Source organism: Lissotriton vulgaris, unplaced genomic scaffold (genome assembly GCF_964263255.1).
Source record: "Lissotriton vulgaris unplaced genomic scaffold, aLisVul1.2 SCAFFOLD_1331, whole genome shotgun sequence".
Taxonomy (NCBI): Eukaryota; Metazoa; Chordata; class Amphibia; order Caudata; family Salamandridae; genus Lissotriton; species Lissotriton vulgaris.
Window position 1 is genome coordinate 550,923 of NW_028243577.1, and position 11,857 is coordinate 562,779.

The 11,857-nt window shown below is 48.8% G+C and overlaps 1 protein-coding gene across 1 annotated transcript; it reads right to left on the minus strand.

The window, feature by feature from the left end:
• Window positions 1-582: 582 nt before the first annotated feature.
• On the minus strand, window positions 583-5,121 carry LOC147668300 (uncharacterized). The gene is made up of 2 exons (XM_086948625.1): window positions 3,622-5,121; window positions 583-852 (listed from the first exon to the last, which is right to left on the minus strand). The coding sequence occupies exons 1-2, from the start codon at window positions 5,119-5,121 to the stop codon at window positions 583-585; spliced, it is 1,770 nt and encodes a 589-aa protein (XP_086804751.1).
• Between the last annotated feature and the right edge of the window lie 6,736 nt (window positions 5,122-11,857).

Genomic DNA, 11,857 nt, shown 5'->3' on the forward strand with positions numbered 1-11,857 from the left:
AACCTGGGAGAATGGAGAAGTGTGTGCGTGGGGGTGTGGCGGACCGGAATATCAAGCGCGGAGGCCGTATATAGTGGGCAATGTTTGATTTATTTCCGTATGGTTGTACAGGACAGGGTGATTAGCAAGAGTCAATGATCCAGAAAGAAAAGGTACAGCTCCACGGGTGGGAGAGGGGTCCAGATCCGGTAATGATGTCAGCGGGCTCTCCGGGTCTTCAGCTCTTGGGGCGTCCTCGGAGGTACCGGGAGAAAACAAAGAAAAGAAAGGAGCCGTTAGTCCTGCCGGACTTCTCTCGTCAAATCCCTGTTACCAGCACCGGGAAGTGTGAGGGGTAGGAAGGCGAAAGTGAGGAGGGGTCGGAAGGGTTAGGGTAGGGATGGACACAAGCTGGGTATCGAGAAACAGTAGGGGTGTAGGATGGTGTGACGTGAGGATTAAAGGGTTTCTTTACAACGTGGAGGAGTGCTTTACAATATGTACACAGTGCTCCGAGTGACGACGTGAGCCTAAAGGGTAGTTCAATTATACAGAAAGGAGTTATTTACACTGCACCTAATGTGCTCTCAGAGGGGTTCCGTATCACTCACCCGCTCCGCCGCAACTCTCCAAGTTGAGTTGCGGCCGCTCCCCAGCAACCTCCGGTGGACTCCACCAATCCTCGGACCACTCTTCGTCCTCTTCGCTCGTCCTCTCCTTCACCGCTCCAGTCGGGGTCTCCTGCCACCAGCTCGATCCGACGCCGGACTGTTTCCTGGGTCCGGTATTTCTAGTGTCCTGGTCACGTGAGGGGGAGGTACTTCCGGGGTCATGTGGTAGTGCTTCCGTGTTTCCGTCGTTCCTGATTGGGTCCTGGAACAGAGGACAGAGGGTTGGACATTTGGTGGGTTGGGCTGCTACTACGGACGCTCTGGCCGGGTTCTCTGTCGTACGGGAAGGACTGCAATACCGTGGTGTGTGACGGGTATGTGGGGCCGCCGTATCACATCCCCTTCCCCTAGCTGTCTTTCTAGTACGGGTGTGGGCCATGGGATAACGGGAGAGGAAATCGGCATTGCCCTGTTCAGTCCCTTTACGGTGCAATGTCCGAAATCTGTATGGTTGCAGAGCCAGGAACCACCGGAGGACCCGGTCGTTATGTCCTTTATTACGGGCCATCCACTCCAGAGGGGCGTGGTCAGTATAGATGACAAACTCTCTCCCTTCCAGGTAATACCTTAAACTTTCCACCGCCCATTTAATGGCCAATGCTTCCTTCTCTACAACCGCATAATTGGTTTCGCGGGGATACAGTTTACGGCTCAGGTATAAAATGGGGTTCTCGTTCCCTTTGTCGTCTTTTTGTGAAAGGACCGCCCCTAAACCCTGGTCTGAGGCGTCTGTCTGCAGGAGGAAAGTCCGTGAATAATCCGGACTGACCAATACCGGTTTAGAGGTTAATGCTGCTTTGAGTCGAGAAAAGGCTAACAGTAGAACAGGGTTGGGATTCTTGAGGAGGGTTTCTGTTTTTGTGGACTTCCTTAGGAGATCAGTGAGGGGAGCTGCAGTCTGGGAAAAATTGGGTATGAACCTGCGGTAATAACCTAATAGGCCTAGGAATGCCCGGAGGTCTTTTCGGGACTGAGGAAATGGAATGGATTGAATGGCCTCAACCTTCTTGGCCTGTGGACGTATCATTCCCTCTCCTAAGAGGTAGCCCAAGTACTTCACCGAGGTAGCCGCTAGCGTGGTTTTTGCAGGATTAATGGTGAACCCAAAAGAGCCAAGGGACCTAATGACTTTGTTGAGGTGATCGAGGTGTTCCGCCCAACTATTGCTATAGATAACAATATCGTCGAGGTAGGCCCCGGCATACCCTGAGTGTGGTCTTAACACTTGGTTCATCGCCCTTTGGAAGGTGGCGGGTGCCCCGTGTAACCCAAAAGGTAATACTGTGAATTGGAATAGGCCGTCTGGGGTAGAAAAGGCAGTTTTCTTTCGGTCTTGTGTTCTAAGGGGAATCTGCCAGTAGCCCTTGCAGAGATCTAAGGTGGATATGTATCGGGCCTTCCCTATGCTCTCGACCATCTCATCGACCCGTGGAAGGGGATAAGTGTCGAAGGTAGATATTTTATTTACCTCCCTGAAGTCTATGCAAAACCTCACGGACCCGTCAGGCTTAGGCACTAGGACTATGGGGGAATTCCATTCACTGATGGAAGGCTCAATGATCCCCATACCCAACATTAGTTCGGTTTCTTGTCTGATCACGTTCCTACGGGCTTCAGGGACCCGGTAGGGTCGAAGCCGTACAATCTTACCAGGCTCTGTGTGTATGCTGTGTTCTGTGATGGTCGTGTGACCTGGTGAAGAGGAAAACACACTCTGTAGGGGTTGTAGGGCCTCTCGGAGACTCTGTCTCTGTTCTTCAGTCATTTCGGGGTCAAAGCATGACTCAAATAAGAAAGGGGTTGGCATGTCGTTGGTGAATAGGACGGGTCGGGGTCCCTCCCATTTTTTAAGAAGATTGACATGGTACACCTGTGTGGTGCCTCGAACAGGATCGAGCTCTACTTCGTAGGTGACCGGGGTCACTTGGCGAAGAATCGCATAGGGTCCTTGCCACTGTCCTAACAGTTTGTGATCTGATGACGGTCTCATCAGAAGAACTAGATCCCCATTGTTAAAGGAACGTGGTTTGGTACCCTTATCATATTGCCGTTTCTGGCTAGCTTGTGCGTTTTCCATATTCTGACGGACAATGTCACGTAGCTGGGCGAGATGTGTTTTTAGATTTTCAACGTATTCTGGCAGGGGTCGGGTTCTGTCAGGTTCGGCCTCCCAGGCCTCTTGAGCCATGTCCAGAAGGGTGCGGGGTGGTCGACCATACAGCAACTCATAGGGAGAATATCCGGTGCTGCTCTGAGTTTTGCACCGAATGGCAAACAAGGCCAACGGCAACATCTCCTCCCACCTCTTTGCCTCTAAGGCCAACATTTTCTTCAGTGTTAACTTCAGGGTGGCATTGTATCGCTCTACCAACCCATCTGTCTGGGGGTGGTAGGCGGACGTGCGGATCTGTTTTATGCCGAGGTTTGAACATACTTGTTTCATTAGGGATGAGACGAACGGAGTGCCTTGATCCGTAAGGATCTCCCTGGGAAACCCTACTCGTGAGAATATGGAGATGAGGGCTTTAGCTATGGTCTGTGTTGTAGGTTGGCGTAAGGGCACAGCCTCAGGGAAGCGAGTGGCGTAATCCACCAGAACTAGGGCATAACAACAGCCACTGCGGGAGGGAAGTAAGGGGCCTATGATGTCCATTCCAACCCGGGTGAAGGGGATATCAATGAGGGGTAGAGGGAGTAAGGGAGCCCTGGGGGGACGATATCTACTGTTTTTCTGACAGACTGGGCACTCTCTACAATATTGTCGGACCTCCTGATGTACTCCGGGCCAATAAAATTTCTCCAGGATGGACAAACTGGTTTTTTCGTCGCTGAAGTGACCCCCTAGGAGATGGCTGTGGGCAAGGAAGAGCACCTTCTCTCTAAAGGGTCCGGGAATCAATAGCTGTGGTGGTTGGTTTGGGTTCCCTTTTCTATAGAGTAGTCCGTTCTTTTTAAAAAAATAGGGACATACGTGAAGGGGGTCCTCCTGTTCTAAGGCCTTTCCCCAGGCCTCTTGTAGGACGGGATCTTCCTGTTGCGATGCCCGGAATTCTCTATCTGTTTGCCAGGGATGGACATCGGGAACCACCGGGTAGGCGGTGGTGTGGTTTCGCTTTTCTTGCCTCTTCTGATTACGGGATTTCCGGGCTTTGGTCGGATCTTCAGCCAGTGGTTGTTCCCCGGAAAAGGGTGCTTCTCCCCACCATTGGTTCAGGGAGTCTGTAGTGTCGTGCACCAATTTAGGGAGACCAGCATAGTCACTCCCTAGGATCACTTGCTCAGGAAGGTTTGGTATTAGACCTACAGTGAGTTCAGTCCCGGGATAAGCTGGGTGCCGTACTCGCACCTGCGTGGTGGGGTACCTTTTTGTGTCTCCGTGTACGCATTGGATGGCGACGGTTCCTGTGGGTGGTCTTGGTGGGGTTGGTAGGTCCTGTGGCCGTAGAACGCTCTGGCGACAGCCCGTGTCAGCCAAAGCCAGGAGGGGATGTCCGTCTACATACACAGGACAACGGAACGGAGGGGGTTTTTCCCCGGGTGTTGCACACACATAGTTCTGTACCAGGCCTATCTCCATGGGTTCGTCTTTCTGTGGACATACACGTGCTATATGTCCATAACCGCCGCAGTTGTAACACTGTGGACCCGGATTGGGTGGTCTGTATATGAGCGGTGGTGGCAGCAGGGAAGGCGGCTCCGTTTTCCTTGGAGGAGGGGGTCGCTGGGGTCTGACTGCATTGATATGCGCTCGGTGGGGATGATCATCTCTGCCTCTGGATGTTTCTTGGGCTCGGCTGTATGCACTCGCGATCTCCACCGCGCTGTCGAGGGTGAGTCGTGCATGTTGTCGCACCCATTTTTGGGTGGCCGGATGTAGGGATGCCAGGAATTGCTCGAGATATATCTTTGCTAGGATATCCTCCTTGGTGGAGGTGTCGGGGCGTAACCATCGATTGGCGAGATCCTTAATCCGGAAGGACAGAGCCCTGGGGGTTTCTTGGGGCCCTTCCTTGGCTTGGCGTAATTTCACTCTATAGGTCTCGTCATCTATGCCCAGCCTTTCCAGGATACACTTCTTGATGTCATCATAGGGTGTGTTGCCTTGTATATTGGCTTGCTGATAGGCCGCTTGGAGGTCTCCGGTTAGAAGCGGCCCCAAATATTGCCCCCATCGATCGGCTGGCCAGGAGGCGGCCTGTGCTAGTCTTTCAAAGTTCGTAAAAAAGTAGTCCGGATCATCGCCAGGAACGTACTTTTGTGGGACTACTGAGGGGAGGGAGGTTATGGGTCTTTGTTGTTGTTGTCCAAGGACGTCCGTTAATTTCCCCATAGCCTGGTCGTGAGCATCCCCTTGGCCCTTGAGGACGTCATGCAGTTGCCCCCGATCTTCCTCAGCAGTTTTCAAAAACTTCTCCATCAGCTTTCCCAACATCTCCTGGGACTCGGCCATTTTCTGCACGACGGCCTCCATGCCTCCGGATCCCACTTCTGACACCAACTGTGTGCGTGGGGGTGTGGCGGACCGGAATATCAAGCGCGGAGGCCGTATATAGTGGGCAATGTTTGATTTATTTCCGTATGGTTGTACAGGACAGGGTGATTAGCAAGAGTCAATGATCCAGAAAGAAAAGGTACAGCTCCACGGGTGGGAGAGGGGTCCAGATCCGGTAATGATGTCAGCGGGCTCTCCGGGTCTTCAGCTCTTGGGGCGTCCTCGGAGGTACCGGGAGAAAACAAAGAAAAGAAAGGAGCCGTTAGTCCTGCCGGACTTCTCTCGTCAAATCCCTGTTACCAGCACCGGGAAGTGTGAGGGGTAGGAAGGCGAAAGTGAGGAGGGGTCGGAAGGGTTAGGGTAGGGATGGACACAAGCTGGGTATCGAGAAACAGTAGGGGTGTAGGATGGTGTGACGTGAGGATTAAAGGGTTTCTTTACAACGTGGAGGAGTGCTTTACAATATGTACACAGTGCTCCGAGTGACGACGTGAGCCTAAAGGGTAGTTCAATTATACAGAAAGGAGTTATTTACACTGCACCTAATGTGCTCTCAGAGGGGTTCCGTATCACTCACCCGCTCCGCCGCAACTCTCCAAGTTGAGTTGCGGCCGCTCCCCAGCAACCTCCGGTGGACTCCACCAATCCTCGGACCACTCTTCGTCCTCTTCGCTCGTCCTCTCCTTCACCGCTCCAGTCGGGGTCTCCTGCCACCAGCTCGATCCGACGCCGGACTGTTTCCTGGGTCCGGTATTTCTAGTGTCCTGGTCACGTGAGGGGGAGGTACTTCCGGGGTCATGTGGTAGTGCTTCCGTGTTTCCGTCGTTCCTGATTGGGTCCTGGAACAGAGGACAGAGGGTTGGACATTTGGTGGGTTGGGCTGCTACTACGGACGCTCTGGCCGGGTTCTCTGTCGTACGGGAAGGACTGCAATACCGTGGTGTGTGACGGGTATGTGGGGCCGCCGTATCACAAGAAGGTTTTAGGGGTGCCCCACTCTTGCAGGGGCACCCTCAAATTAGAACAGCACACCCTGCCTTCAGGATTGAAAGGCCAGTAATAGAGGTGACTTATAGGTTTTAAGTGTAGTGACCTCAGATATAAGACAACATATATATGTCATAGGTGGTGCTAGCACCAGCTTACATAGGCTGCAATGGCAGGCATGTAGTCTCAATTTGAGTGGTCTCTCATGGGTGGCATAGTTAATGCTTCAGCCAATGGGAGACCCCTGGTGTCCCTATGCCCTGTGTACCTGGTTACCATATACTAGGGAGTTAGAAGGGTACACCAGCAGCCTCTCTGGAGTGTACCTAAGTACTCACCATGTCCAATTTAGGGGAGATAGCACAGAGGCTGGGGTCCGGGTCAGCAGGATCCCAGCAAGACTAGTCAGAAACAGCATCACACCAGGTAAAAAGTGGGGGTAACCATAAAATCAGATCCTACTTTCCTACAACGGACATGTAGACATAATAACTGTTTCCCAATTACATTTACTTTGTTGTTATAGTCTGCCTCTACTAGTAGGCATTTGTTTTAAAAATCAAAGAACACCACCATCACATCATTCCTCCCCAGCAAACTCCTGTTCTGACTCATGTGTTCCCTAGGGGACCTTTCACCTTCCATCGTATTGTGAACACGATGGGGGCCCAATGATCTGTGCACTTCGTCCCCCAAGAATATTTCAGTAAAACAATACAGCCAAAAATATCCATTAGTAGTGATGCCACATAGGTAACCAGTCGTCCAGTGTTTGTAGATCAGCCAGACCCACCCAGTTTACATTGATGTGCCTAGATTTTAATTACAAGTCTTTGTTCTTCACTACGACAACTAGGGCCTGTTTTTCCAGCTCACAAACTTTGCTATGGTGTCTGCTGTATCATCTTCCAAATATAAGATGCTGCATTCCACCCCTTCCATTTAGACTGTATGTCTACCCAGCATTTCCACTAAATGGTCAAGGTATTTCACCATACAGTCTATTTTTGAGTCAATGGATTGCAAACTAATTTTAAGGGTGAGAAAAATGGCCACCATTGTATGTTGAGATCCAGTTTCTTCCATTTCAGAGATGTCGTTTGATGGTACCTGGTGGTATTGTCTACGGCAAGGCATTTTCTGTATATCGAATGGAAATTTCCTGGGATCACCCCATGCTCACATTGGAGCCTTGCTGGCTCCCCTGCCTAGGTGTGTTTTTTTGTTCAAGCCAACACATTTTCAAACCAGCAGGAGGTCTGTCTGTGGTTACATCCAATATCTACTGCTTCTTAGAAGCCTAGCCAATTCTTGTGGGATGTTTACCCCAGTCATTGTGAGAAATGATAGGAATATCAGTGTCCCCCTTTCATGCAAATATTCAAAATGTGGGTCAAAGTAGCGCTGCATAAAATGAAAGGCAAGGTCCCCAAAATCGGGACCTTGCCTTTGATTGGCCACTCGGTGGCCAGTACCCAAGGAGGACTCACTAATTGTATGAGGCTACTGATCCAGCACCATTAAAGAAATTCTGTCTCAACAACACTGCCTAACACCAAAATTCTCACCATAAATCATAAACTCTAACAAGGCCCATAAGAAACCGAGACAGATATTTGGCAACTGAATCATGTGGCCTAATTAATCAAACCTATTTATAATCTATATACACTTTATATACAACTGCAGTTTATCATCACCATAGCTATGGCAATATAATGGAAACATTTAATTAAGCCACACAGGTCGAAATAATCAAGCTGATGGTAACTAAACACAAATGATCAAGACCAGCTTGACATTTTAAAATCTATTTTATTTTTCAAAGAATGAGCATTTTAATAGGAAACTTGTATTTATTTGCATTAGCTATTTAGCAGTTTTATTAAGAAAAGGCACATTGAACATGACATTTCAAAATCATCAGAAGCATGAATATTAATCAAACGATTTTCATTCCCTAAATCTATTTCCCTAACTGACTCACTTCACCTAAAGGGGTAAATATAAAGTCATAAGCCCATTACGTGAATAAGAAGACCATCAGCATGTTATCGTCTTTCGGGAATCGGAAAGTGAGGACGCGCTCTCTAGTCATGGGGTCAGTTTTTATACCTTTCTAACTAACTATTCTCAACAAAAAGTATAACATTTTCAGTTTTTCTGAGTTATGATTGGCTGACAGCCGTCAGTCCACATGAAGTCATCTCCTGAGGCATCCAAAATCAAGCCTTTCAGACTTGTCTATTGTCTTTTGTCTTCAAGCGACATTAGCTTCTGAGGAACTTCCAACATCGTATTAAATAACAGTTTGTTGCTTCCTTAGCTTGGCTGATCTGCCGCTTTCTGTCCTTGGAGGTTAGAACAAGGCTGAGCACATCTCACATCTTGCACAATTCCATTCATTTTATAAAATTTCAAAAGTCGACCTTGTGGGAAACTTTCCACACGGCTCACTGTGCTTGGCTCTTCATGACAGGATTTCAAACACCGTATTAAAAGCTAGGCCTCAGGCCTTTTCTTGATGGCTAGTATTCAAAGAAACACGAAACATTAATTAATTCGAGCAATGATAATCATTCTGTTACCCACCCACCATTACTAATTTTAACCCATTAGTTTATGTTATCTAGCATAAAGCACACTTAGCAGCGAAATATCTACCATTCTTCTTTTAGGCCAGCAGGATTCTTCACGAACCTGTGCAAAAATAAAAAGACACAACAGACAAAAGCACATATAAAATAAACACATGCTATTAATTAAACAGCCGCACTAATGTTGACGAAGACATTACACAAGGTTAATAAATTATTTTTCAACAAACTTGCAGATGCAACATAAAGCAAATAATGTTAGTCCCACGTGTCTTTGTTCATATTTTATTCTAGGTTGATTAATAAAAATCATGCACAAACACATTAATATAATTAATAATTATGGAAGTATAACTTCACGAGTCAGAATAAAATGATTTCTGAAACTCGCTCCATCACTACAAACAGGAGTGCAATTGCAGCCTGCTGCGTCCCCCAGTAGCACAGCTCAGCAGTGGCAGCTGGAGAACTCTGAAAATGGTGGGCGGTACTGCCTGATTCATGATGCCCTATAACATGAGCTGAAAAGGACACACATACCTTCGCACACACACACACAAGCAGCACAATTACTGGCCTTCGATGTGTTTGTTTTTACCCTCTGTCGGGCTCGGTAGCAGCTGCTCCGAGTGCCTATCTAGGTCTCACCCAGGCCTCATCCTCTGGTACTTGGCTGCCGTGCAGAGGCCACCATTAGCCCCCTCCCAAATACTTCCTGTTGTCAGTGCTGTCTTTATGTAATTAATCAATGACCTATTTTGTTGTACATTGTAATCCTTTTTTTCCACAGCTGGCACGGTAGCCACCATCAGATCTGAGTTTGCAGCAAAAGATGAACTGTCACACAAATGCTGCCAAAGCCCGGGTTTCTGGTAGGAGGTTAGATGAGGAGGCTCGTGTTTACTCTGCATCGTCTGAGCAACAGAGGTGAAAATGGGGAAGGTGTAGCAAAGCATGCAGCATTTGTTACGTAGGCTCCATCCAGCCCTAAATATGGAGCAGTGTACACCAGCAGGAATTTTGGAAAGCAAAGAATGTCATGTCACAGCGGAAGACACAGAAGAACATGACCAATAACTGTATGGCTTCAAAATAAAGCTACACAGTGATTGGCCATATTATGTGAAAGTACCGCCCCTATCTTTTCATGTTGTAGAAGCTTACCACCTCGTACTTGAACGCAATCCAGATGTTGCTTTCATGTTGGTTATGTTAATAAACAACATGAAAGCAGCGCCAACATTGATTAGTTGGAGCTGACGAAACAAGAGCTCCAATTGAGACCAGTGGCTGTAATCTCCTGAGGCTGCATAAATTTGCACAAGTTAGAGAAAACTCAAGTGTGCATGCCAGTCTGGCCACAGTAAGACACCATTCCAGCCTAACATGCACACTTTACGTCTATCCCTCACCGGAAACCTACCTGCTGCCAATCAAGCCCGATGCCACCCTAAAGTAGGACGTTACCTGACCCCCAACTCAACAGAGAGTTGTGGCAAAATATAGCTTTAAAAGACATTAAATTAGAATTTGTGGTGGCTCATGGGGAGGGGTGTCAACACACTCATGCCCTAATGAAGCAACCTCCCCTACAGCTCAGCCTCACTACGCACTGGCTACTCTAGCATCCAGGCCTCCCTCATGGAGGAGTCGTGATGTTGATGTATGGGAAGGAGACAGAGCCCACTCGATATGACAGGTATCTTATCTTATCTTAGTAGGAATTTACAGAGCGCACGGTCACCCAGAGGTTTCATGGCGCTAATCAGGCAAGGCGTCACACACCGGGAGATCACCCGAGAGCTTGCTCATATAACCAGGTTTTGAGCATTCTTCTGAACGCCAGGAGATTGTTGCTTATCCGGATTGATATAGGCAGGGAGTTCCAGAATGTTGGGGCGAGGTAAGAAAACCTACACCCCCCCTGGCGTCTGAGCTTGAAAGTAGGGACAGACAGCAGCTGGAGGTGGGCAGATCGGAGATTGCGGAGAGGTACATGCCTCACTATTCTGCAGCTGATGAATTTTGGGCTATTGCCGTGCAGAGCCTTAAAGACAATACACCCAGTCTTGAAGGCGATACGTTGAGCCATAGGATGCCAGTGGAGTTTATCTAACATTGGTCTAGCAGATTGCCATCTAGGTTGCTTATGGATTAACCTTGCAGCCTGGTTTTGAACCAATTGAAAACGCTTGAGTAGGCCCAGAGGAAGGCCTAGGTAGATGGAGTTTGAAAAGTCTAAGCGTGACAGAACCAAGGCAATCACAACCTGTATCAGAGCAGAGTGGGTAAGCAGATGGGCAATTTTCCTAATTCTGCGTAACTGAAATAGGCAAGATGAGACCACTGCGCCCACTTGACCTCTGAGGGAAAGGTCGGCGTTAATGGTGACCCCTAGGCTTTTTACCGATGAAGAAGGAGGATGAGGGGGACTCAGTTCTGCCGGCGAATAGTGAGGGCCCCAGACAAGTTCACTCTTCCTGGGCAGGATTAGTTCAGTCTTGCTCGGGTTGAGTTTTAGATGGTTTCGGTCCATCCAGCTCTGAATATGGAGCATGGTGGTTTGGAATTGAAGAATTGAATCAGTGGAGCTATCCAAGGTGAAGACCAGCTGGAGGTCATCCGCATAATTGAAGGTGGCAACCGACATATCTTTTAAAGAGTGGATCAGAGGCCGTAGATACAAGTTGAAGAGGAGAGGCGAGATGGAAGAGCCCTATGGGACTCCGCATGAGGTTGCCTGTTTCGGAGCGATGAAAGGGGTGAGGCGGACAGCTTGAGTTCGGCCCTCAAGGAAAGAGCTGACCCAGTTATAGGTAGAGCCCAGGATGCCGGCCTGTTTGACACGGTCCAACAAGATTTTATGTTCGACCGTGTCAAAGGCGGCTGACAGATCTAATAGTACTAAAGCCTGGGCAACACCTCTATCGGCATCAGCTCTCATAGTATCCAATAGAGTCAGAATTACAGCCTCAGTGGAATGGGCCGTCCTGAAGCCCGCCTGATGCGGCTCCAGGTATTCTGTCTGTTCTAGGTATGCACGAGAGTGGTCTAAGTCTCAGATTCACCAGAAGTCCCTGTCACTGTCTGGTGTCTGAGACATGCCACCCTGAGTAAGCCACCTTCTCAGG